The sequence below is a fragment of the Aythya ferina genome, assembly GCF_964211825.1.
Source record: "Aythya ferina genome assembly, chromosome: 1".
NCBI lineage: Eukaryota > Metazoa > Chordata > Aves > Anseriformes > Anatidae > Aythya > Aythya ferina.
In genome coordinates this window covers 113,322,828-113,348,172 of record NC_140296.1, presented here as the reverse complement: position 1 = coordinate 113,348,172, position 25,345 = coordinate 113,322,828, and the positions used below count along the sequence as shown (strand labels likewise).

The 25,345-nt window shown below is 40.6% G+C and overlaps 1 protein-coding gene across 4 annotated transcripts in view; it reads left to right on the top strand.

Moving 5' to 3' along the window:
* The window catches only part of EPHA3 (EPH receptor A3), a 237,752-nt gene that overhangs the window by 137,880 nt on the left and 74,527 nt on the right, over nt 1–25,345 (top strand). For all 4 annotated transcript variants that reach the window (XM_084511168.1, XM_084511166.1, XM_084511165.1 and 1 more), the window contains 2 exons: nt 18,274–18,429; nt 18,946–19,281. In XM_084511168.1, coding sequence (XP_084367294.1) covers nt 18,274–18,429; nt 18,946–19,281 — 492 coding nt within the window. The remainder of the gene's footprint in view (nt 1–18,273; nt 18,430–18,945; nt 19,282–25,345) is intronic.

Genomic DNA, 25,345 nt, shown 5'->3' with positions numbered 1-25,345 from the left:
GGATTAAATAATTAAACTACCACTGTATAAATCATATGGTTTTGGCCTCTTTCCAAGTGTTTGCTGGGATTTCCCCAGAGACATTAGAAAAGCCAGAATCAGTCATTTGCAATACATATTTTAACTTATATTTTAGATCTACGTTTATTAGCAAATCCTGTTGCCTCACATCAAGGTTTCCCATTAGATATACTGATGTTTGATTAGTGAAAACAGCTTAATTAGATAATTGCAAAGGTATGCTTGTGCATTATTCTGATTTAAGAAACTGTTACTTGGATTTAGTGCCTGCACTCTTGTTTAGCACATCAGCAAGCTGTGTAGCTTTAGGTGAGGTTGCTGTTTGAAATTGATTTATTTAAGGTAGTGCAACTCCTCTATAGATCCTGGCTTAATTTCAGGCTAATTTTGTTTTAACTGGAATTGATTAAGAAGCTACTTAAGATAAGCTAATAAAAATGACTGTTAAGCAAAAGATGTGCAGAGAGATTTGAAGTCTTCTAACAAAAATAGGTTCATGCACACATTCACATGGTCCATCTTTCTCTAGTAGTTACCTGAAATTTGATTAGCATCAGCAAACCAAAAGAAATTGTATTAAATGTGTCCACACAGGGCACAGATACATGGTTGAATTGCTTTGTATGTGCTGAAGCTGCTTGCAATGGTTTAATACAGGTTGCTGTTGTTCTCCTGGAGCATAGCTATGCACCTGAGTTACCATAGCCCAGGAGGCTGTTGAGTGGAGAAAGAAAGGCAAGGATCTGCTGTTCATTTAGCCCACAGCAGATGATGAAAATAGCTTACATTGGTGCATTTTACAGTCTCCTATTTATGCCAGGGGAAGAGCATGCACAAACGCAGTTACTGTTATTACTCATGATAACCTCTTAATGTGTGTTGTGTTTGAACTCTATTGTCTCCTTCTGAACATAGCCTAAGCCAAATATAAAAATGAGGGAGGATTTTGTGATGAGCTTTAAAAAACTTGTTAAAAAGATTTGCCTTATGAGTAGTCCTTGGTATGTGTCCGTTAGGACTATGTTTCAGCTGCCACAAAGGAGAAATGATCTTACGTTACTGATAGCTATAAAAATGCAAAGCTATAGGCTGAAGTGTGAAGATATAGCTAAGAAAAATATTGATATGCAGCAGATGATATAGCAATTACTGAAAGAAAAAAAAAAAAAAAGATACCTTAGCCAGTTACAGCAGTGTAATTCTGTGAAATATAGGAACCACCGTGCAGAATGGATGGGGATAAGCTGTTTTCTAGTCCAGTCTCCTCCTTCTGATAGTGATCAGTATGAGGTGCTTGTTTTGGAGAGACAAGCCTTAAAAATTACAGGAAAATAAGTAGTAACCTTTCTGTTTTTGTTTTAGAGTAAACAAACCCCTTTGCTGCAGAAGAGATCCTGTGCCCTGCAGCACAGTTATTCACTCCCTCCTTGTGACTCTGGGGGCCCTTGTTGTGTGCAGTGCTCATCTTTGCATCCTCCTAAACTGGTCCCATTTTGGCATTTTTTTCTGTTGGTGACTATGTGATGATGCAAATGTGCTTCTTTCTTTTCAAGGCCTGTTCAAGAATTTCCTGTCTGTGCTTTGTTGCTTGAAAGAATGAGAAAGGACCTTGTCACCGGGCTGTAGAAATGGGCACGCAGGGATCCCAAGAGGTCTTTCCCCGGAGGCAAGATCAGCCTTATCTACCTTTTCCATGCCGACTGGTTATCTATCATTTATAATGTGATCGTGTTCCTGTTCACTGGTGTCACCATTGGAAACAACCTTTGAAATTTTCCAGAGGAGAGGGGTTGCCCCCCCCCACCTTCCTCCCCCTCCTCCTTCTTGTTACGTTTTCTATTCTCTTCATCTATTCCTGAACTAAATCTTTGCTTCAGGAGCTTATCCTTCATTTGGGATCTCTTGTATTCAGATTTAGCCCCTGCCTTCCACATGACAGCAAAAGGCTGACCTGTATAATAGCCTTTCAATAACTTTTCAGTGATTTCATGTATTCTTTTTGCCAGTTTTAAGCATATAATTAGAGAAAGTCTATAGATAAAGCCAGCCCCCCACTAATCTGTTTGCACTGCTTAACATTCCTGCAGTCAAAATCGCGCTAGGTAGAAGCAAATCTAACTCCAATTTATTTTAATGGGAATTCAGGATTTTTAGATCGTGTCTGATTACAAATGCTCTGGATACTAATTTGCTGTAAATTTATTTTTGCGTTGCGTAACCCCCGAATGTACTAATCTGCTACTTAAAAACTGCTGCTGTCTGCTGCTAACAATTAGGAAGCCAGCTTGTTACTCCCAGGTTTTCACCACTGAACCTGGCAGTGTTTGACTGGCCCTCTTCTGTCTCCTCTCTGGGAGCCGGTCTCCAAAGAGCCAACGTTAAATTTAGTGAGCGTGAAGACTGAATAATCATATGGATTCCTAACTGCTCATCCAGGCACCTCAGCTATTGCTTGAGTTGGAACCATTTCAGGATAGCTTATAAAACTAAGTTATTTTAGTAATCTGGAATTCATGGAAGATTTGGCTACGAAAACATCAGAGTAGCTTTTTTTTTTTTTTTCATTAGGTAGGGTACCACTCAGATAATGCAGTCTGTCTGGTTTTTTTTGTTTTTTTTTTTTTTTTTTTATACTTGAACTGTGGTATTGTAATGTGAATGAGCATTAAGGCAGTAGGTTTATTTGAAAATAATAGAAATTAGGCAAAATGCTGATTACAAAAAATTAGCCTCTCCTCCTACTGGTGTTGCTTTATGATTGTTTTCTACTATTTTTGGTCCTCAAATATTTCCTTCCCTCCAATTACAGCGAAAGATTCAACCTTATGACTGCTTGGCTGTGCAATGCTTTCCTGGGGGTGGGGGGGAAACTGCCATCAGAAGTAACCTCAGAAAAGACTATGGAATTCTTTCCCTGTGAGAAAGTTCTCTTTATAAAAAAAGCTGAAGTAGACAAAAGATGGAGAGAAAGGGAAGGAGAATATGCTGTATCCTTGTCCATATTTTTCAGATGCAAGGCTAAAATGGATTGGTTTTGCTGGGTGATAGCTGCTGTTACAACTTTCATAAACTCAGTTAAATGTTAGCTGTACATGATGAAATCTCTATTCTTAGACATTACTCATGGCTCTGAATTTTAGGAGAAAGATTTTTTTTTTTTTTTTTTTTTTTTTTTTTTTTTTTTTTTTATAAAACACTTTCCTTTACTGCTACCTGAGCCCTAACTCCTATCCTGAGAGTTGTGCTGCAGATGGGGCACAACATCCGTGGATGGAGATGTAAAAGATGGAGAAAAGACTCTGTAAGAAGAATGAGATAATAATAAACTCCTAATCTTAAGGAGACTTCAGAGAGTGCATTGAGATGGGGGGCAGGAGGGATTTTTCAATATAAAATGCAAATCCAGGATTGGTTATGTGATCTTCTGATATTTTCAATAGAATAGAAAGAATTAGTACCATCAGTTTCAATTCTCTAAGTCATGCCTCTGTGCAACTAGGTTTTGTTTCAGAGCCGTCAGTAGTGCAGATACACAAAGATTGATAGGTACAAATTGTCCTAAAAAACACAAGTGTAGAATTTCCTGTCCCTGGCTCCTAGGCAGCTGCATGTTTCTTCTGGCAACTTTCAGAAAGTTATTTTCCCCCCTGCAGATTCAAAGGGAAGAAGCTGCAGGACATGCAGGAACTGCACCACTTGTCCAGTGCTCATTACAAGAGCCGGCTCTGGAGAGCACTGCTCCTTCTTCCCCTCTCTGCTCCATCAAGTGTCACCTTGACTCCTGAACTTCAGGAGTGGCCACCTGTTAATCTGGGTGAGACAAAATGAATACTGAATCGATCATGGTGCTGCCAGTCCCTGCCAAGATCTTCTGCCTGGGAGAAGCTGAGAACTGTGGCTGTGGATATAGTGGAGCAAAAGGAAGGTGCCCACAAGTGGGCAGGGTGGTAACATTCATGCTTGCAGGGCAGGAGGAGGGAGTAGTGTGATTCAAGACAGCTTTGCAGGTATTGCACCAGGATTTATTAAACTGGGACTGTTGGCAGCTATTAAATCAGTTTGCGAGTATTATGGGCTTAAGTTCTGCTGTTCATTGAGATTAATGAGGCTAGTTGCTGCTAGCCTACTTGAAGTCACTGTTCTCCATGTGTTAAACCCAGTGTTTGGTGTAACCAAGAGAAGCAGTGGGGAAAGACCGGAGCATTCCGTAACAGTGCATCCTAACATAGAAGCAAAGCTCTCCTTGTTAGGAAGGAGGCAGTAGAAAGTGAACTCTGCTTGTATCTGAAAGTGACTGTTGCCAGTCGGTGCAAATCTTTGTCCCTGTTTGTAGCTGAACCGTCTGTCCCCGAACACAGTGGCTCATAGTCCCTGTCCTAGGCAGCATGGACCAGCAGAGGAACTTCTAACAGCCCTGGAGCAAGCTGCCTGCTCTTACCAGGCTGGGTACATGTTGCACGGATAGCAGCACTTTATCAGTACAGAAGGCAGTCCAAAGGAGGTTCGTACACAGTTAATTCATAGGATGGGAAAAAGCCAAAACTAAGGGTAGTGCAAGCCGTTTTCTTGGCACTAGGTTGGGATCCAAGTGCTTAATCAGCTTGGATCTAGGGGGCCAGGTTTCTAACTGTGGAAAGCTATCTTAATCTTGCTTCATGATGTCAGCACAGCAGACCGCAGCATTAGTGACATTCATGTTAGTGGAAGATCATTTCAGATTAGTTATGCTCCAATATGGCATTTCGCTAATGCATTTTGACAGTACCTTCAAAATAAACAGCTATACTTGCTTATCGTAATCACTCGCCCTATACATCTAATCTGACACAGAGCACTGGCAGCCAGGAGAGGAGCAAGAGAAAATGTATAAATGCTTTACTGACTTATATGGACACCAAGGTTTCGATGGACCACAGAGCATGTTTATAGATGGTGTTCCATTTATTGTTACAGGGTTTCTATTTTACTCCAGCTATCTGCATTCATCTGGCTGAGAAACAGAGCCACTTCTGCAGGAGAAAACCTGCATATGGGATGCTTATGAAATGAGAGTTCATGAGCTTACGGAACCATGGGTTTGCAGAAAAATATGTTTTATGTAGTTTCTTCTAATAGTCTGTTGGTGTTCCTAGGTGAATCCTGGAGCATGCTCTGCACCATCTCCACATGAGAAGCGGGTTGCCTCAGGATCTGGCTCCTGTAGTAGCATCCCAGCATGAGACTGGGAGCTCCAGCAGTAGCCAGGAAGGTGTCAGATATGATCAAACCAACCTGCAAAGCCTTGTCCTCAGCTGTAGGTTTTGATCCGTTGGTCCTGGGTTCTCAGAAATGTGCATGGTTAGTCATGGGTGTGGGGTGTGTAAGCAGGTATTGGGTCAGTAAGGGAAACCTTTACGTTCTCTTCTATGTCAGATGGGGAGTACAACAGAGATTCCTAGGAGCTCGTTTGTCTCTGGGATTTTATTATCTTGTTGGTTGGTTGGAAAAAAAAAATCATTTGAAGAGCCCATGTGCACTTCAGTATTTTTTTGTGCATAGGAAGGCAACACTGTTGCATTCATTGTATCTGTCTTGGTGTAGTTCTGATTTAAGAATCAGGTTCTGGAAGGGGAATTTCTTGTCCAGTGCCCAGTGGTGTCTACCAGTGAATGTTCAACTGACAATTTTTGGAAATGTAATGTTTGGGGATGAAAAACCCACAATGTTGTGTATGCTGGAAACCAGTTGTCAAAATGGAAGTGATGTTCATAATCATATTTTTCTGTCATAACCTTATTGTTCAAGATCAGTCTTTCTTTACCTGGTTGTTTTAATTGAAAAAATTAGCTAGTCTGTTCATGTTCAGCAGCATAATCCGTGGCAGTGTTGGAAATACATCATACACCTCACATCAAATGGTGGTGGGGTCGACCATCCTGTAGCATCACTTGTTGCAGGAAGGACTGCTGAGAGCATGCCATACAGCAGGGGGCTGTGCTCAGGGGTCTTGGTAAGCCCCTCTGGCTGTGTTCTGAACCCCAGGCTTGGCAAGGAAATGTTTGAGAAGCAGGGCAGGGTGTGGGTTTGTTGCTCTGTGGCATGGAGTGTGGTGGAAGAAATAAGAATAGAGGACTTGGGGGTGCTTCTCTTATAGCTTCACCAAAAGCAATCTGAAAGTAATAATATTTCAGTTATCTGAATGGCGTTGTGTAACAATATTTTTTTGGTAATCAAGGAAATGTATTTTGTGTCCAGTCTCGCATGATATTTTTTGGTTTTTTTTGTGCTATTTTGTACTGTTTGGCTGCAAGTTTAGAGAGTTCACAGTGCTTTCTTCCAGGTGATATTTTTATTCTTTAAAATAATATAATTACATACACTTTTTGAATATGTGACTTAGCCAAGAAAGAAGAATGCACTCTTCACTCTCTTGAGATTTGCTCTACTTTCTATGGCTGTGACATTGTAATTTTTGCATGTACTAAAAGGGTTGTAAGGTTTTATTAAATGGTAAAATATAGTCCTTTCACTACTTTTACAACCAGATCAAAATATGTCTGTGGTTGAATATATTGGATATTGTTCATAGGGCTGATTGAACTACTGCTCTATTAATATGCAACAATTTCCTGTGTTTTATATATATCACTGTGATGGTATATCACATATAATCAAGACAGCAGTGGACTGCCCTGACCTACAAAGATCCAATTTTGGTTCAATATCCTAGCATATAATTTACTTTGATAACAAAACGTTTTATGGCCTGGTATGATCAGAAGTAAAAGAGATCTTGTAGAAGCAGAACTCTGAGTTTGGCTAAGCAAATGTAACCAAACATAACATGACTTCCCTATTTTCAATACAAAGCTGAAAAATCATTTCAGTTTATTGCAGACTGTGTGACTCAAGATTCCCAGTCAAATCCATGGCACTGTAGTGGGAGTAGGTGTGAATATTTCTAGAAGGCTGAGCTGTCAGCAGGAAAATGCCGCAACCCTTCTTCTCCATTATTTGGGGGGACTGATGGATGCAGAATTTCGTATCTCCTTTTGTATTTGCCTAAATGCTTTTAACTCCTGAGGGATTCATATGTCCTTTCAGCCTCTTTGATTTCTACTTTTGAATTGCTCAAGCAAGAAATTGAAAAAAATAAAATATAAACCAATGGTTTAGTTATGATTTTTTTTGATTATGATGATTTCTTTATATTTATCTTTATATTTATAGTTCTTATATAAAAGTATAGTTGTAAATATACTATATACTGTGTATATAGTGTATATATATACTATATACTATACTTTTATATATAGAATATAAGAAGTATAGTTGCTTCTTATCTTTATATTCTTTCTTCAGTCAAAAAAATCATATGACATATACACAGCAGAAGCTTTTGTATAAAGCAGTGCAAAATCATGAAATAGGTTTTAATGCCGTTCCATGGTTCTTTTCCCTATAGCATGCAGTGGTGCCAACCTGCTGCTAGTGTCGAGCTTTAGTAGAGTTGAAATCTGCTACTTAAACAAGTGGTATTTTATACTAGCACACAGTGGCACTTGCTGGAGTAAATATCTACAGAATGCAAGACTGAGAACTTAATTCCCTTTTCCTTCTAGTTAATTTTCCACATTGCAAAGTGAGTGCTGTTGAGGAATACTGAATTCTTGTTGATTTGCCATGGGTAAGGCTTCCCCACTACAGGAACAGTTTTAGTTCTGCAGAACTGCATCAGATGGTTTGTTTTCTAAACATCTGAGTTCCTACTCCCCTTGTATTCACATAGGTATCAGGTGAGCGAATAAAAATGCTGAACTGTTTTTTTTTTCCATTTACATTTAATTGGGTTTTTGTTCAGCAGATAATTGCTTACTCTGCAAAGCTAGAGATTTTTTTTTTAACACATGCATAGAAAATGCATGTTAAGTAATTAAGAGTTCTTTAAAATGGCAAAATACCAAGGAAGTCCAGATAAAAGCTCAAGCATACAATATATAAATATTGCACTTGAATGGTTAGATAGTTTTGCAAAAGCCTTGGGCTTTTCCTTTTAGCTGTGAGAAGAAGATTGTCAGGGCACAGATGTCCCCAGAGGCTGTAACTGGTTAATTTTCAGAGTTTCTTCTGGAAGGATGAAATTGCAGTCAGTGAAAAAAGCAAATGAAGAAGAGAGGTTGTTGTGAAGATGATGAAGCCGTAATGTCTTGTTCTTCTGGTTAAAGCCTTACATTAGTAATCACTGGAACCTCCCTTTGTGCCCATTCCATGTCCTAGTAAATGTGGTAAAATACAGCAGATAATGTGTGTTTGTTTGTAGTTATATGTTTAATGGCTTTAATAAAATCATATATTTTTTTTTTCCATTACCAGGGCTTTTTAAATCTTTGTTGTTATGTAAATATCTAGCAATTTGAGCGATGCTGACTGCATGAACATATTTGAAAGCTGATAATTGTGAGTTATGTCTACATTAGCAGGTAGTGTGGCCCAGTAGGAGCAGATCTGTAGAGATAAGCAGCTGGTATGATATACATAACTATACCAATACCATACTCATTTTGCTGGGTTTTATTCCAGATTGTTTCTAGTCTGGTCATGTAGAAGGTGTGTAGCACCTTCCAGTTGACCTATTCACATGCTGTAGAGATGAGAGTGTAAAACAAATCATGACATGAAGGAACAACTGGGATTTTGCTTTAAAAATGCTTTCCAAATCTTGAACTATAATGCTTATGTAGATGCACCCATTAAGTGACATTAACAGTTTTACCAGCAAAGCAAGGGCAATTTCTTACATGCTGTTACAAATTACGAGTACGTTCTGATACATGAAATTGCATCCCAAAGTTATGTCAGCAAGTAATAACAGCAACTTAAACCATAGGAAATTTTTCATACAGCTTTCAGCTCCTGCTGTTGATGCACCATTTCTCTTCTTAAGAGCTTCCCTTTCCCAGCTCCACCTCTCCATGAATTCAAGCAGCAATGTGTCAACGGCTGGCAGTGAAACTAACAGTAAGAAATTCAGTAGCTGTCATTGAATGAGGCATAGACACATGATTTTAACATTTGGTCTCCTGTTAATCTGAGTGCTTAAAAAATGCCTTTTTTTTTGCTGTGTGTATTGTGGAAGAACTGTATGCCATCTCCAGTGCTTGCTTCCTAACTCTTATGGCTTGTATGGGACTAGCCGTGTCTTGCTCGCAGTGGATGAATTCAGAAATTGTTTAAAATTGGGGAAACAGTGCAGTATCTATGGGTGCCTCTGCAAATTGAAGATAAACTGAAGGAACTAACTCTGAGGTATAAGAAAACAAGATTAGGTCAAAAACAAATGTTATATATATTCTAGCCACTGTCACTTAATCAAGCCTTTTAATTTGTTTTTACCATGAGCTGGACTATTTCTCAGCATTGTACAATAAGTTTTCTCTTTTTGTGTCCATGTACTGCTTGTGACAGGTACCAGATTAACAGCCCCCAAAGCCAAAGTCCTCTGCTTCCTCAACAAAACAGGTTCGGTGAGGGTATACAACGCATAAGCATCCCCCACACTGCTCAATCAATATGCCTCAACCCTGACCTGAAAGAGTATCTCTAAGGGGAAAGATATTTGTTAAATTTCTTTTCCAATTAATTTGACAGCTCTGCTGAGACTACTAACAAAAGTACTAATTCATGCTAATTGCAGTAGTGGACTTGTGTCATCTGGGAGCTCTTCTTAACATCACACAACCCACCAGGCAGCATTGTGATTAGGAGGTGTCAGTGGAAGAAAGGATTCAGAGCCTATTTGGCATTAATTTCCTCACCTGTGAAATGGGGACAGTGATGTTCTCCCACACGTGTTAGCAAAGGTGGAAGGCTTCAAAAGAACATTCAGCTTTGGTAAATGCCAATTCATCTTCTCTCCATCCCAGAGAGAAAATGCAGACTTTTTGTACTTCTGAGTTAACTGTTCTGGCTCAAGATACGTGTATTGCCGTGAACAACTGGACAGGAATGTTGAGAAATGTATTGATATCAAGATTTAGCGAAAAAAGCATTGGTTATTCTACGTGTAGGACAGTAATATGGAGGGTTATTATATTTAAACTTAATTAAAAATAAATAAGAGGTTCTATTGAACCTTTTGCTTTGGGACTGTGAAATGATAATCTAGGCTTTAGTGATAAGAGTTAAAAAAAGGGGAGGACAGATGAGTGTCCTCTCTCTGCCTTTCTCTTGCACTTTCATATGGTATTACCGTTAGATGGAAGGTAAGCAAAGGATAAGACTTAGGGTTAAATAATTTGTTTGACAATTCATTTATTCTTTATGTGTGTCAACATTCTTATCACTAACCTGTTAACCTGGCCTGGATTGGGCTCAGAGCAATTATACAAACATTGCTAAGTAAAGCGATCAAAGTTGGTTGTTACTTACTACCTAAATCTAGTCTGGGAGGATTACTGGGCACTGTCTTGATTTTAATTCTCTGACAAGAGCAATGTGTGTGCAGTGCCCACCAAGTCCACCAAACTGGAAAGGAAATTTCTTCCCAAGAGCTTGTGCCCTTTGTGGCATGGGGGGCCTGTATTTTTTATGCTAACATTAAGAAAAGTTCCTTGTTTGAAGCTGTTGGGATCCTACATCGCCTTTGCCTTGGAGGAGTCCATAGTGTAATTTTAGTTCAAGGAAAAAGTATCTCATGACTTTATATCCTTGCCAAATGGTCATTTAAAACTCTCAGATTTCTTTGTGTGTGTGTGTCTACAACCTCCTCTCTCCCTCCCCCCAGTGAAGCTGATGGTGGGTATTTTTTTTCTGGTATTTCTTTAATTTACTTTTTGGGGGGGGAAATGCTTCTTAATTAGGAAGTTATTTTTCATCTCTGTGTGGATTAAATTAACTTCTAAAGAAACAGAACATGGGATTTCTTTGTTTGACAAAATGACAGTTTAATATATCTCAGCACGTCCAGGCTCTGCTTCGGGAAAACATCTTGTTTAGGGAAAGTGAAAGACACTGCTTATAAACATGGGTTTATTAAATTCCCTGTTTAAATACTTGCTCAAGTGATTCACTAAGTATGGGTGGAATTAAGGTAGAACTTTGTTTATTTTCTTTAAGTTCTGAATCAAGGCTGTGGTTCTCAGTGTTTTCCTGTTAATGAAAGATTTATTTTTCTCCAAAAAATGCCTGTGAATGAGCTGAAATGCCTTATGCATTTTAGAGCAAGATATTTGTGTACCCACAACCAAATACATCTGTACTGTAATGCTGCATTTAAGACCGACTGTCTTTGTCATTGTACTTCTAACAATACTGCTGGTAGCAATCATGGCCGTAATGCACTTCATAAAAAGAGATGCAGAAGCCTGCAAGGCATAACATGAAACTATTACAGACTGCGGTTGAAAGGTGCAGTGTTATTCCCTTAGGATAAAGCTATCTCTTATGTACATATAATTAATATGTCTGCCAGTAACAGTTATTAAACAAAGAACAGGAATTGTTTCTGCTGAATGACTTGACCTGGGAGTAAAGCCAATTTAAAAAGCATCTGATTAAAATACATTAAGGTCACAGATCACTATAAAATATGAAGTGTGGAGGAAAAAGCAGAAATTTACTCATGAGTAAGATTAAATACCACTGAATATGTTTTTTTTGTACTGGCAGCAGCCTTCAGGTGAAAAAAAAAAAAAAAAAAGGAAAGTGCTCATTCTAGAGTTGATTTTTCTAGAGTAGAGGCATTGCATGGCATTGCAGTGTCACACTGAAGAGAATCCTTGCTGCACGCACAGGGAGAGGGACTGGAGAGGGTAGGAAATGGTGGAGAGAAGAGAGTGTTTCCTGAACCCTCGGATTGTGGACCTGTTCCTGTCGGAGAAGGTCTAGTGATAGGAAAGGAATTGTGTTGGTCTCGTTAATTGTTGATCTCTTCTAGTTGTGGACAGCTGAAGTAGTTTTTCACATCTGCCAACATCCTTGGCTGTGATTCCTGTATTTTCCCATCAACAGATGCAAGTGTACACGATCCATGTTTCCTTCTGCAGTGGTCTTCCCCCCGAAGATAAGTTATAATAATAAATAGCTGCATTTTTCCAAAGCTATTGCAAAGCTAATAATGGAAATAATGCTGGTAAATCACTTTAACATTTAAAATACAACTCTTAATTTTCTGTCTGCATTTTCAGATTAAAATGTATGTCTCATAGACAGAAAATACCATATGGGACTTAATTGATTTGCTGATAATGCTTAACAAAAATGGCTGGGTTGCTTCTTCTGCTGGCCAGTTTTGTAATTATTTCAGGTATTATGTATAGCATGGCAAAGACTGCAGTGAAGATGGTGTCTATTGCGTCTTGTTGAAAGAATAATTGTAAGCTTTTATTTCCACAAGCAGTATGGTCAGCACAGAGTTTATACCAGTACCACTGCCCAGCAAAGAGAAAATGTGCTGCTAGTGCAGCAGCCTGTAGAGGGCATCCCCACCAGATGGAGAGCCTTCCCTCTTCTTCCTTCTCCTCCTCCTCAGCAGGTACAGGGAGTTGCTATGTACAATGGAACAGTGACATTCAGGTCTCTGCCTCTGTTCCTACTGTAAGGTGTAGTACTTGGCTCTGAGGCTTGCTCCCTTAAGTGGTATTATACTGTTTATTCAGATCGAGTGACAAAAAGCTTGTATTAAATCCAATGGAAATGAGAATTCAAAATATGCTGTAGTTTTTAGAAGCCTGTCTGGGTTATGTAGCTGTGCAAGAATATACCTAGAGGCCCAGAAAGAGAAAAGATGTACACCTATGTAATGCCATAGATTAAGTGGCTTTTCATATGCTAATGAACAGTGAGAGCTGCTGAAGATTGTTTCCCTGTCCTGAGGGATTTTGCAGGATACCTACATTATAATGCAGTGTTTCCTGCTGAGCAGGGTGCTGTAATGAGCATGGAAGGAGAAAATGAGACATTTTTGGTGTAGTGAACGATGTGTGATAGAAACTGATGATGGGATGAGTCAGGGCAAAATTTTACCTTCATTTCCTATTCCTCATGCATCTGAGCCAGAACTATAGCACATCTATATGGTGTTATTTTTTAATATAGGGCATGAACGACACATATGGCTGGATATAATTTGTGACGGAAGTGTGAAATGAGCAGTTGTGAAGTCTTCTTCATTTAAAGTTAATCATGGTTTTCATATTTTTGTTGTTTACCAGAGGTATAAGCAAGTGCAGGAAGGGAAAGAGATGACTTGCCCAAGGAAAACAAAACGGTTTTAGGAGTTTTATAAGGATAATCTATGTTGCTGGTTATGTCATCCATTTTCACAAGCTGACAGCTGTGTCACATCTCATTTTGCATGCGCACAGGTGTATGAGTGTGGAAGTGCTTTACATTCCCTTAGGTGCCAGGTGCTGTGGTTCAGTGCCACAGTGGCATTTTGCCCTCAGGCTGTCTTCTCAAACAGTAGGGGAACTCTGATTGCTTGGTGGCTGCAGCCATATCCACCTCCAGCACGCTGCATGGCCTAGGTCTTGCCCCAAAGCCTGGCACCTCCATTCCTGGTACAAGGAGCGGAGGGAGGCCTGGTGACACGGGGAGCAAGGGGCAGCTGCGGTGCCCTTGTGCCCACCAAGGGGCTCTGCCAGCACTGGTGTTCTGGGGCCATGAGGTGGTCTGAATGCTGAAATGTCCCTGACAGCTTTATTTTTTAATTTCAAGTCAATTCAAGTTGAAGTCAGTTGTATAACCCTTAATTAGGAATGTGTTTTCCTCCCCAAGTCAAACACATTGGGCGGAGGCAAAGCTCACCTGGTTGTTGAAAAGACAGTCTCATTTCTTTCAGCAGTAACTACTATGAATTGCTACATACCTTTATTTTCTTTCACTGAAGTAACTTTCTCCGCTCTGTAAGACACTCATCAACTTTAGCTTAAGGGAACTCATTTTTATACATTAACAAAGACAACTGCAATCCTGAAACTCCAGCAAGCAACTTCAATGAAGCCAGCATGGCTCGCACTTAAGCAGAAGAGACTGAAATAAGACCAAATATGATTTTAAATAACTTCTGATTAGAGTTAGCACAGGAGGTACCAGTGCAAACAGGTATTGGGCATCTGACTTTAGAAGTTCTTAAGAAGCAAAACCAAACAGGCTTGCTGTACGGTGTACATGGCATATATAGAAACCCTCCATTTTTCTTTTACTCCCTTTTGGTGTCTTGAGAGGTTCCTGGACCATTTCTCATCTTTCTGCTCATGTCGCTCCCCTTCCAACATCCCGCTCTGGGGATTAGTTCTCACCAGCGACAGCTGCAGGTGGTGGGGAAACTCCTTGCTCTTCTTCACCCCCAGCGGTGACAATGAACGACCCTGGGGACAATTTCTCACCACCCCCTGCTCTGAACCCTTCTGAGAAAGGGAGCAGGCACTGGGGCCACAGCAGTGGTAGCAGCACCAGGGTCTGGAGCCTGCTGCAAGCAGCTGTTCTGCCAGCCCTGTGTCCACACTACTGCTACCAAGAATTTGGTTGGCTTTGAATGCTTAACATGAAAAACACACAAGCATAGACTCGTGGTCCCCTCCTCCACCCCCATTATTTTTTATCTTTTAGAACATTAACCTATTACTGAACTGAGTATATTAAACAACTAAAGAAATGGATAGCCTCATTTTTGTTTTCCACTTGAAAACAACATGGAAGCGAGGGAAAAAAAATTCCTTGGCTTCTAAAAGAAAAAGTTAAGGAAAATCAAGCACTTCTCACAACTGGTTCCCATGCTGAAATTACAGATTCAGTGAAGACTTGGTGTGCTAATGCTTATTTTCAACTTGACTGAAATCGAAGCTGTTCAGCTCAAAAAGCCACTTTCTTCCATTAGTTCATGTAATCCAGTTTTTCTGACATAAAGAAGAATGCCTTTTGAATTAAGGACTTTGGCTCTTTTCTCTTATATACCAGAAATAAGCAATTATTAGGAAAATAATAATTGTAAATACATTGAGATGGCTTCTTATTGGCACACCCCCATTCCAGGCTTCAATTTCAAGTATAATTGATTTTTTTTTCTCCTGTGGGCTGCGGTGCTGAATAATCTTAAATTGGTCTTATAGACAGAGACAGCAAGCACAAGACAGCCCAAGGGGAAGCTCTGAGACTGGGATGCCCTCACTAGAATGTGCAGGGGCAGCAGGGTTCCAGCAGCGCTTCCCCCCCAGCCCGACTGCTCGTTCAGTGCAGTGGTGGCAGCAGCCTGAAACAGGGACCTCTCTGTCCCTCTGGAAGAGAAAAAGCCTGATCATGCCTCCTACATACTCCTGCTTCTTCCTTTCTTCTCCTTCCCCACACAACCACCAACAACTAAATGGGGTCTGCAGGTTTTCATCTGAGGCGCTTCTTAATGGAGCAATTTGATTCCTTCCTTTCTCATCCTTACCCCACAAAATAAGTCTACTGCTTGTGCAAGTTTGTTTTTTGATGTTTAATTCATTATCGTATTAAAATGTTGGTAGTAGGTGCTTTGAATGTGTCCCAAATAAGCAGTCTTACTGTAGTTGCATTCCATGAATGAATGCTCAGGTGTTAACAATGCTATGAATAAATTATGCTTCATAAGAAGTTGAAACTGGGTCCTGTAGGAAGACCAAGTACATGACAAAGGTTCAGTTTTACATTACTAGTCTTTCTGCAATCTGTATGTTAAGCTAGTATAGACAGTTATTAGAAAAAATAAAAAAAAAGATTCATGCTGTATGTACTCATAAATACATCTTTGTCTGGTGTATGCTTTCCCATGAGTTTAAAAATGTCCCTTCAAGCTAAGTAGATATGGTTAAGTGTTTAATAACTGGTTTTGAGTTTCCATAGGAAGTTTTGATGAGCATGCTGTGTGAATGTATAAATAGAGGCAGCATGATTCTTGTTTTTTATGTCCTTTCTCGGTGAGTGGTAATGGTAAGGATGGGGTTGACATCACTTCTTTTCTTTGGGCCAGGAACAGCCATTCCATGCCACAAGGCAATAAAATAATCGGAAGCTCCTCTGTCAGCAGGAGGGGGAACAGAAACTTGCTCTAGGTGTGACCTGCTTGTCATGGGGCAATAGCTGGGAGGGGATGAGATCTGAGGACTGCTCTAGCAACAAAACCCCAGAAGCTAACTGTTTTCTGCTGTATTTTCTCCTAGCGGAGGTGTTTAAGAGGGGTCAAGGTTTCCTTTATTCTCCTCAAGTTAAGCAAACAAAAGTCTCCAAAGACCCTTGCAGCTTCAGAGGAGATGGAAACAAAAACAGCCCTGACTGAAGGAGGGCAGGCTGTGCCAGATCCTATAGATTGGTGTTAGGCTCTGCAAGCTCTGCTGTGAGGTCATTTTTAGCAATTCTGCTTTCACAGATTGTCTGGTGGCACCACGCATCAGAGGCTGAACCCGGGGATTGTTTCATTAGGGCTTGCAGGAGAGATCGTGAAGTGGGAGATGTCTTTCTCAGCTGTTTCAGTAGTGTGGCAGTAGGAGGTAGCAGCTGCAGCCAGGCAGCATCTATTTGCAAGGGCTGGGAAGTGCTGAAGGGTGGCTGAGATTAGCGCTTCCTTGTGAAACATTTTATACTGCTCAAGCCGGGCTCACTGCCGTGCAAGGAGGTTTTTCTTTATTAAGATGTATCAGAACAGGACATGTGGCTGTACTGGGTTTTGATTTCCCTTCAGCGTTTTTCACTTGGGTGTTTGGCACTGGGAACTAATGAACAAGTTAGCCTCGCCCAGAAATTCAGTTAGGATTTATTTATGGATTGTTATGTGGAAGCTGAATGGTCATTTTAAAGCTGTACCTTCCCTCTCTCCTCCATCCCTTAAAAAGGTGTTGGGGTTCTTATTCTGGCATTTTTTCACCTCAAACTGCTCATTTGAAATACTTTTTTTTTAATTATTATTCTGTTTGGGCAGTGCACGAACGAATGGAATCCTGCATATTACATTTATGAATCAGCTCATGTCCATAAGCAAAAATGAACAAGGTGTGCCTGCTTAGCTTCATGCTAAGATGATAAACCTATTCCTTTGGCTTCAAATTAACATTGAAATCCATGGCAGGTCCAGAGCCATTTTATTCAAGCTTGAATGTCTGGACTCCAGATACAAAAAGCAGTTTTCCTAGCATGCTAGTGCATTAGGCAGTGTTTCCTGTGGAACAGAAGCGTAGCAAAAGGTGATCGAGTTTTCAGATGCATTTCCTTTTGTTACATTGTCTGTTTGTGTACTGCTGTTGTAGCTGTGGGTACAGACCTGCAGGTGACCGGTGTCAGCAGAGCGACTGTGCTGGGTAAATGCTGTTCAGAGAAGAATGTGTGCCTTGGAGAGAAACCGCAGCTGAACAGTAGAGTCTGAGTGGTGTTATCTGGTTTGGGTTTAATATATTTCTTTTGGTTTTCAGATGGTGAGATCATCTTAGCGGAAAGAAGTCAACCATGTTATTTGACTACATGGGTTTTTCATAAAGCTATTTACTTGATTGTTCATTTCTGTAACTTATTTCAAAGGCTGTTTTCATCTGATGCAAATGTGGCAATGAATCAGTCTGAAGTGCAACAGGAGCCAAAACAGAGGGTGTGTGCAAATGTTAATGAAACATCATCACCAGGGCTTTGTCAAATGCAGCTTTTGTGGGTTCAAGCTCCATCCTTAGAGGACTGGGTAATGCAAAAAGCATCCTCTTAGTACAGACCATGAAAGTTCCCAGTAGTCAATCAGGATCAGAAGCAGCTCTTTGAGTTTGATGCATAGGCCTTCAGAAATGGAATACGTTTTATACTGTTTAGGTTATTTTCTTCCTTTTGGCTGACTTAGTCATGCCAAACTGAATAGACATAGGTTATAATTAGCGTCCCCTTGTCGGTAAGCCTTGGCAACAGGGAGAGGATGAAGTTAACTTCTTATACAGGACAAGGCCCATGTTTTAGTTAATTAACCAGAAGAGAAGAAGGAAGAAAAAAAAAAAAAAGGTGAAGCTCTCATAATGTAATACAGAAAATGTTTCCTCCTGGTGGTGGATTGTACTGTTTTGCTATACAGGCAAAATTAAATACAAATCTAAGTTGATTTGCTTCATTCTACTAAGAGGTTTTATTTCTATTTCTCATTATGAGAAAACTCAGGGTTTTAGACCATAAACTCCCCCAAGATGTGATCTACCTATGGATAGATTCCAGGATAATAACCAGATCACCTGTTAAAATGGAGGACATGTCCATGGAATTTAAAACTCCACTCCTGTCATTTTGCAGCCTGTCGACCTGGGTTCTACAAAGCCTCTGCTGGCAACGTGAAATGTGCTAAGTGTCCACCTCACAGCTCTACCTATGAAGACGCGTCTCTGAACTGCAGGTGTGAAAAGAATTACTTTCGCTCTGAGAAAGACCCTCCATCCATGGCTTGCACCAGTGAGTAGCATCATTGTGCTCGGGGCTGTCGTTCTTGCTCCTCCATCTGTATCTGAGCAGCTTGCTTGCTTCCTCTCATGTTCCATTGCTGTCACCCATCCACTGCCTGCCATGTTTTCTTACGTGTTAGGTTACCAAAGATTCTTGGGCTAGGTTTATGCCTTTTCTCTTTCTCCTTGTTATTCTCTGCGTGACCCCAAAAGGAGAGCTAGGATTTTTCAACTGTTAACAATATCTTTAGCAAAATCCAAGTGCAATTACCAGTAGCTGTTCTGCACAACTCTAGTAAAGCAGCTCTTAGTCCTGAACTGTTCCCTTAGAGTAACAATTGTTTATACTAAAACATGGTCCTTGACAGACTAGGTCTGTAGTCCAGTGAAATATTACAACTCTCCCTACAGGAATTGACTAGAGGAGATTGGTTATTTATGTTACTTGCTTTTGTATTTTTGTGTCCTTGATACCCCCATCTTAGCACACTACAGAAAAACACATGCGTTTGCTTTCTTTTTGTAGGACCACCCTCTGCTCCAAGAAACGTTATCTCTAACATCAACGAGACGTCTGTTATCCTGGACTGGAGCTGGCCCCTTGACACAGGAGGTCGGAAAGATGTCACTTTTAACATCATTTGCAAAAAATGTGGAGGAAGCAGCAAGCTGTGTGAGCCGTGTAGTGACAACGTGCGGTTCTTACCCAGTCAGACTGGCCTCACCAACACCACGGTGACAGTAGTGGACCTTTTGGCACATACTAATTACACTTTTGAGATTGATGCAGTCAATGGGGTATCCGACATGAGTACACTTTCCAGACAATTTGCTGCTGTCAGCATCACGACTAATCAGGCTGGTGAGTCTCCTCCTGATTACCGTTTCTTTGTTCAAAACTACTGAGACGTATGTACCTTTGTCTCCATTCCCTGCTTTACAGGAGTTACTCTGAATGCTCATGTGCTAGGGTAACTAATTGACTTGAATATGCTAGTAAAAGTAAAAGCAGAAACAAACCCAGCGTGTGTTGCTGTCAAAGGACCTGGCAGCATGGCTGTTATGATTAACTCCCAGTCCCCAGTTAATAGTCTCTAATAGCAGACTTGTAAGATCCCATAGCCAGAATGTGTTTTATTAATAAAACCAGATTTTAATAAAACACTCATTTCAATAATCTCCAACATAAATTACTGTAGTAATCTTAGTGATTAATTTTGATTAAATAGAAGTGAAAAAATGCCTTGATATTAGTCACATCAAAAGCTAACATTAAATTAGGTTTAAAATGCTGCTTTTTTTTTTTCCTTTGCAAGTTGTCTCACCAATTCTGACTCACTGCCAACATGATGGGGGTGTGGAGCTGCATACTGAATTAGGTCCTGGGCTATTGGTTGATAGTATGCAAAGGGACTGCTCTGCTTCTGTGACTTATTAAAGTCATTGAGGCCCTGCATGAGCACAGCATTCTGCCCAGACTGTCGGATCAGAGCTTTTGTCGCTGCTGTGCTATTCTACCATTTGCTTCTCCTTTGGCAAAGTTTCATTTATCTGAAAGATGTGGAGAATCTAGACTCTTCTGCAAGCATTTGTTTAGGTACCAAGGCTGGAGCCATGTTTGCCAGTAAAGAGAGACTAAATGCTGAAATTTCAGTAGTCCTACTCCCGCTGTTCACCATCAGGAAGCTTTATGCTAAAAGCATGTGTGTATGAGATAAGTCTGCTCCCACCTCCTCCCATCCCACACCACATCCTTAAAATACCTACACTTCTGTCTTCCTCAAAGCACAAACCAAGTTAACATCATTCTAAGTAGACATTCTCCCAGCAAGCTATGTTATCACAATGTTTTTCACCAGGGAGGCTGTGTCTCTTCTCCTGAGATCACAGATCTGCTCTAGTGGGAGGCATAAAGATGTGAGAACAGACGGTTTTCTGACAGCAGTCAGTAAATTTCCAAATGCTCTCGAGAACTGTCTAACTATGCAGTAGGCACATAGAGGAGAATCTACCCAATTGAACTGTCTTTGCGTGATCTCTTTCTCATCTAGACATTGACTTCAGCTCTGAAACTTGCATTTTATGTCCATTCCAAATAATTTGCTACTGTTATTTTGGGGGGATATTTGTGTCAGTGCCTTGAGCAGCTTTTGTTTAGTTGCTCTCTTTTCTTCTGTTTTCTGTATCAGAGATATTGTCTTTCAGCCTGTTCATCATTGTAGCAGATAAAAATCACCTGGGGACACTCCATTAAATGAACTCTCTAGGATCAGTGAAAGGTATTTCTCTGCAAAGGTCTTCTGCTTTGCAACGCGCTTCCCTAGGGCTCAGAGCTGGCTGCCTTTGCACTACAATGTAAGGTAGATTTTGATTTTGTTTTGGAATGCATGACTCCTGTGACATGGTTGTCAGGGTCAGTGCCTTTCTGGCAACAGCAATTTTGTTTAATGCAACCTACAGGCTGCTTAAGCAATTTGTTTTCTACTTGTATGCGTTTTTGCTTTAAGTACTTAGGTGATGGTTTTAGTACTTTTAGGTTGAATGATTTAATTGTGCTGTCTCTTGATCATGCTGATTGATTTACTTTGTTAGATTTCCACTAGAAGTTATGTAAGTTGCTAAAATTAGACCTTAAATACCCATATAAGTCATCTTTCTAAGAGTAATTAAAAGAACACAATTTCTCTAGCATTGCCTTCCTGGTTAGATCATAAAAGGGACACACCTGAGGCATATTTTTGGTTCATGTTATACATAAACAACTGGGAGGAGGGAGAGAAAGTTTGAACACCTTACACTGCATTGTAATTTAACATTTCAGAAAAAGATTTAAAGCACTGTTGAGCTGGATCTGGAAGAAACCAGAAGACCCAAAAGCCAGTCATGACACCAGGACTGTAATTTGTACTGTCTGTCTAGAGGTACATTTCCTTCAAGGACAGAGGTACCTAGCAGTTGGATAAAACTTAGGTTAAATGGCTATGCTGTGCTGGACCCAAGAAAGGAGAAGGGGCATATTGCTTTGGGAGTGGTTGTGTGGATGGGGTATCACACATGGTGGTGCAGCTCAGGATGGCCAGACAGATCCTGGGGACAGAGCCCATAGCAGGCCCAGGGAGGGAAAGGTGTTAGCAGGCTGTGAATTTTGCAGAGAGGATTGAAGTACAGAAGGTCCATAACTCTTCTCTGGGATCTCCTGAATCCAGGCTCTTTATCTTCTGCCAACCATGATTTGAGAGCCCTGTGCCCTTGCAATGGACGTGATGAAGTTACAGTTTTAATCCTGGAGATTCAGTACCCATGTTTTTCTTTTGCCTGGTGACAGGATCCATCCCAACTTAGTGAAAACTGTTCTGCAGAATGTCTTCACGCTCATAAAACACTGTTATCTGAGTATATGAGTTTCCAAGAATCACAGGCAGACCTGGAGAATGGTGTAGATTTTCTAATGACAAAAACAAGATGTTTATGGCAGTTCTCTTGGAGGTAAAAATCATACATTGTACATCTTTAGACAAGCTCTATTCAAGAGACACATGGGCTGTATTATGTTTGCTGTGTCTCTGAGTTGCAAAGTCCCACTGAAAAGTGAATAAACCTTTCTCTCCATGCTTCTCAGCATACAAATGGGTGTATCTTCCCACGCATCCATCACGGATTAATAGATCAGAATATACATAATACTAATTTTCTGTAATACGGCAATTGGGAGATCTGCCAGTGTGTGTTAAAATAAATTCAGCTGATACGTTAACAAGTCAGTCAGCTTTCACAGCAGCTCCATTTTTAAATGTAAACACATCATATACACACATGCATGCACATATTTGTAATTTGCATATGCTTGCAGATACACACTTGAAATATTGCTGAAAAGATCGCTGATGCCTATGCAATGCCTATGAGCTCTGGAATCTATAACTAAAAGCCACAGTAAGGTTATACTAGAGAGTTTTCAGACCTGATCTGGAACTAGAGGAAAGGTGTTATTTGTTGTCAGTGGTGGGGTTTGAAACGTCCAGACTCTGATTCTGCTGTCATTGAAAATTCACGGAAGTTAATACATTTTACTGTACAAAAGTGGTGTAAAACCAAGCTCCAGTCCCCTGCACTGAGGGAAATTCAGAATCATTTTGGGAAATGGATTGGGCTTTTTTGTTCTTTCTGTCATATTTTTACTGCACTTTGTTTTCATTTCCTTCTAGTGAAGGTGAATGAATAAGCAGGCATGTCTGAAGAAAGAAAAAAAAAAGTATCTTGCAATATATGGCTAGACAGACAGATATGACACTGCAATATTTCTAATCCTGTTAAGTCTTTCTGTCCTTGGAGCTAAAATAAGAGAAAGGGCACACATTTCTATTTAATTTAGCTTGTTGATCATCCTCTTTGATTGCACTGTAATACATGCCTTCAGTTGCTGCTTGATAAGGCATCCTCCAAATTATATTGAAGCACTGTGAGGCTCTCACCTCACATCAGTATGTCGCACCACACAGATGTTATCTCCTAATAATACCAATCAACCCCATTTAGAAAGGGTCACTGACTGCTACAGGAGGTTGTCTGGAATTCAGTGTCCCTCGAGGTGGTATGCTAATTGTGAATGTGCCATGCAGGGGGACTGACAGCTGTGCCACACTGCCTGGCTTGCTGCTGAAGTGATCAGGTGCCTGTGCACAGATATTATAGGTTCATTGGGTTTTCTGGTCACAGTTTGTGCTTTTTTGTTTGTTTGTTTTTTAGTATCTGTAAAACCAGAAAGAAGCATCTTCCTTGGAGAGTTATAAAGAACCCAATGGCAAAAGTTGTTCATTCCAGGTCAGGGCAGCGCTGTATTTACTGGCTTTGGGCTGTAGCAAGCACAAAACTCCCACTGGAGCCCAAAGAGGTTTTAAAGGGATACAGGGTGTGGAACTGACTCAAGAAAGGCTAAGATTTGGTAGGGAGAGCACAGTCATGCTACTAGATCATCATTTTACAGCACTGAAGGAGGAGGTTTTCCAATGCAAAACACAGCCAGCAGGTCAGGGAAATACCTGTGCTGAACATGTTTTGCTGATACTGCATGGGAAAGTAATGTTTTTTTCTGCCATGTCAGTGTTTTTATGGTATCACATAGTGTCATGTGGATTGACTCAGGAATGCTGAGCAAAATGTTTGTATTTTAACCAAGTACTTAATTGACTTAGCTGCACTTTAAATAGATATATACTCAGCAGTGATCTTTGCAATCCAGAGGAGACAAGGAGAACTTGCAGAAATCTGCAGTGCTAGCAGATGCTGATCTGTCAGGTAGGTCTTAAGAAGCCTCTTCCATCCCTTGTGTCCCAGTGCCATCCCCATTTCTGTTGTTGATTGCCTCCTGCACCTGGGGAGGAATATCTCCATGTGCCAGGAGATGCTGGAGGCCAACTGTCTGGAAAGCAGCTTTTCAGGGAAGGACCTGGGGGTTCTGATGGATGCCAAGTTGACCATGGGCCAGCTACATGCCCTGGCAGCTATGAAAACCAACAGCACCTGGAGCTGTATTAGGAAGAGTGTTGCCAGCAGGCCAAGGGAAGTGACCTTTCCCCTCTGCTCAGCCTTGGTAAGACCATGTGTGGTGTGTCCACAGCTTGTCCCACTTGCGGTACAAAGAGAGACATGGGCAGAGCAAAGCGAGTCCAGAGACAGGCATTACTTGTGTCCCTTACACATGTAAGGGACAGGAACTTCTGTCATGTGAGTAGAAGTGGAGACAGCTAGGACTGTTTATCCTGAAGGAGAGAAGCCCTGGGGGATCTTAACCATACGTACAAATGCCTAATGGGAGGATGTAGAGAAGGTGGAACCAGGCTCCTCTTATTATTGGTGTCCAGTGACAGGATGAGGCATTAGGCACAGACTGAAATATGAGAAATTCTGTTTAAGCATAGACAACAAACTTTTTTACTGTGTGATTAAACACTGGGACAGGTTGTCCAAAGAGATGGTGGCATCTCCGTCTGTCAAGGTATTCAAAACCCAACTAATGGAGGAACTGGGCAACCTCCTCCAACTGACCCTGCTTCTGCAAGGCCCCTTCCCACCTCAGTCCTTCTGTGGTTTGTGTGCAAAGGGGGATAGCAGCAGCTGGAAGGGACTGATCAGTAATTACCCTTGTCTTTTCACCTTCAACTTTTTGTTCATAGAACTAGGCCTTCTCAATGAAATTTGGGGGAGTAAACTTCACATACATGTACTCAGTTTGGAGAGAGTAAGGCCTATGGGTGTGGAGGGGCTGCCAACCTCTATCCTTGTTTCAAAGAAATTCAAGAGAGTGTTATTGAATCATTGTTCTGCTATTTAGCAATGATAACTTCAAATCTCTTACCATTTGTCATAGCACATAAAGTTTATACATACATGAACAGGAAAAACTACAGTAGGATTAGATTATTTTGTGGAACACCTCCATAAGAACAGATTGCTTTAAAGGAGGAGATGTGATTTAGATAAATTGCCTGTGGGTTAATGCCTCCCTCCTAAGTGTTTTCACCAGAGACCCTGCAGTATCCATTCTTATTCTTCCATGTACTGTACAGCATTGTTGTATTCTGTTCAACAGTTATGGTTCCCCCCCTTAGAGTCAGCAGGGAGTAAATTGAGACCTACATTCCACTAACTAGCTTTCCCCACATGAATATTAGGATGCTTGATAATGGGGGAAAGCAGTTTTAAATCCCATGTGAGCATTCCAGTAAAACTGTTGCAAACCACTGCATAGTCCCACTTAGTGCAAGAATGATTTTTTTCATACTTTATAATGTTAAATTAATTGGGACCTTCTACAGGAAGAGTGCCCCAATGTGGGATCTAATCAAGTTGGTTTATAAACAAGTTTACGTTATACTAGAACAGTTTTACTAAGGAGACAGTTAATTTACGTTTGAAGATGTCTTTGG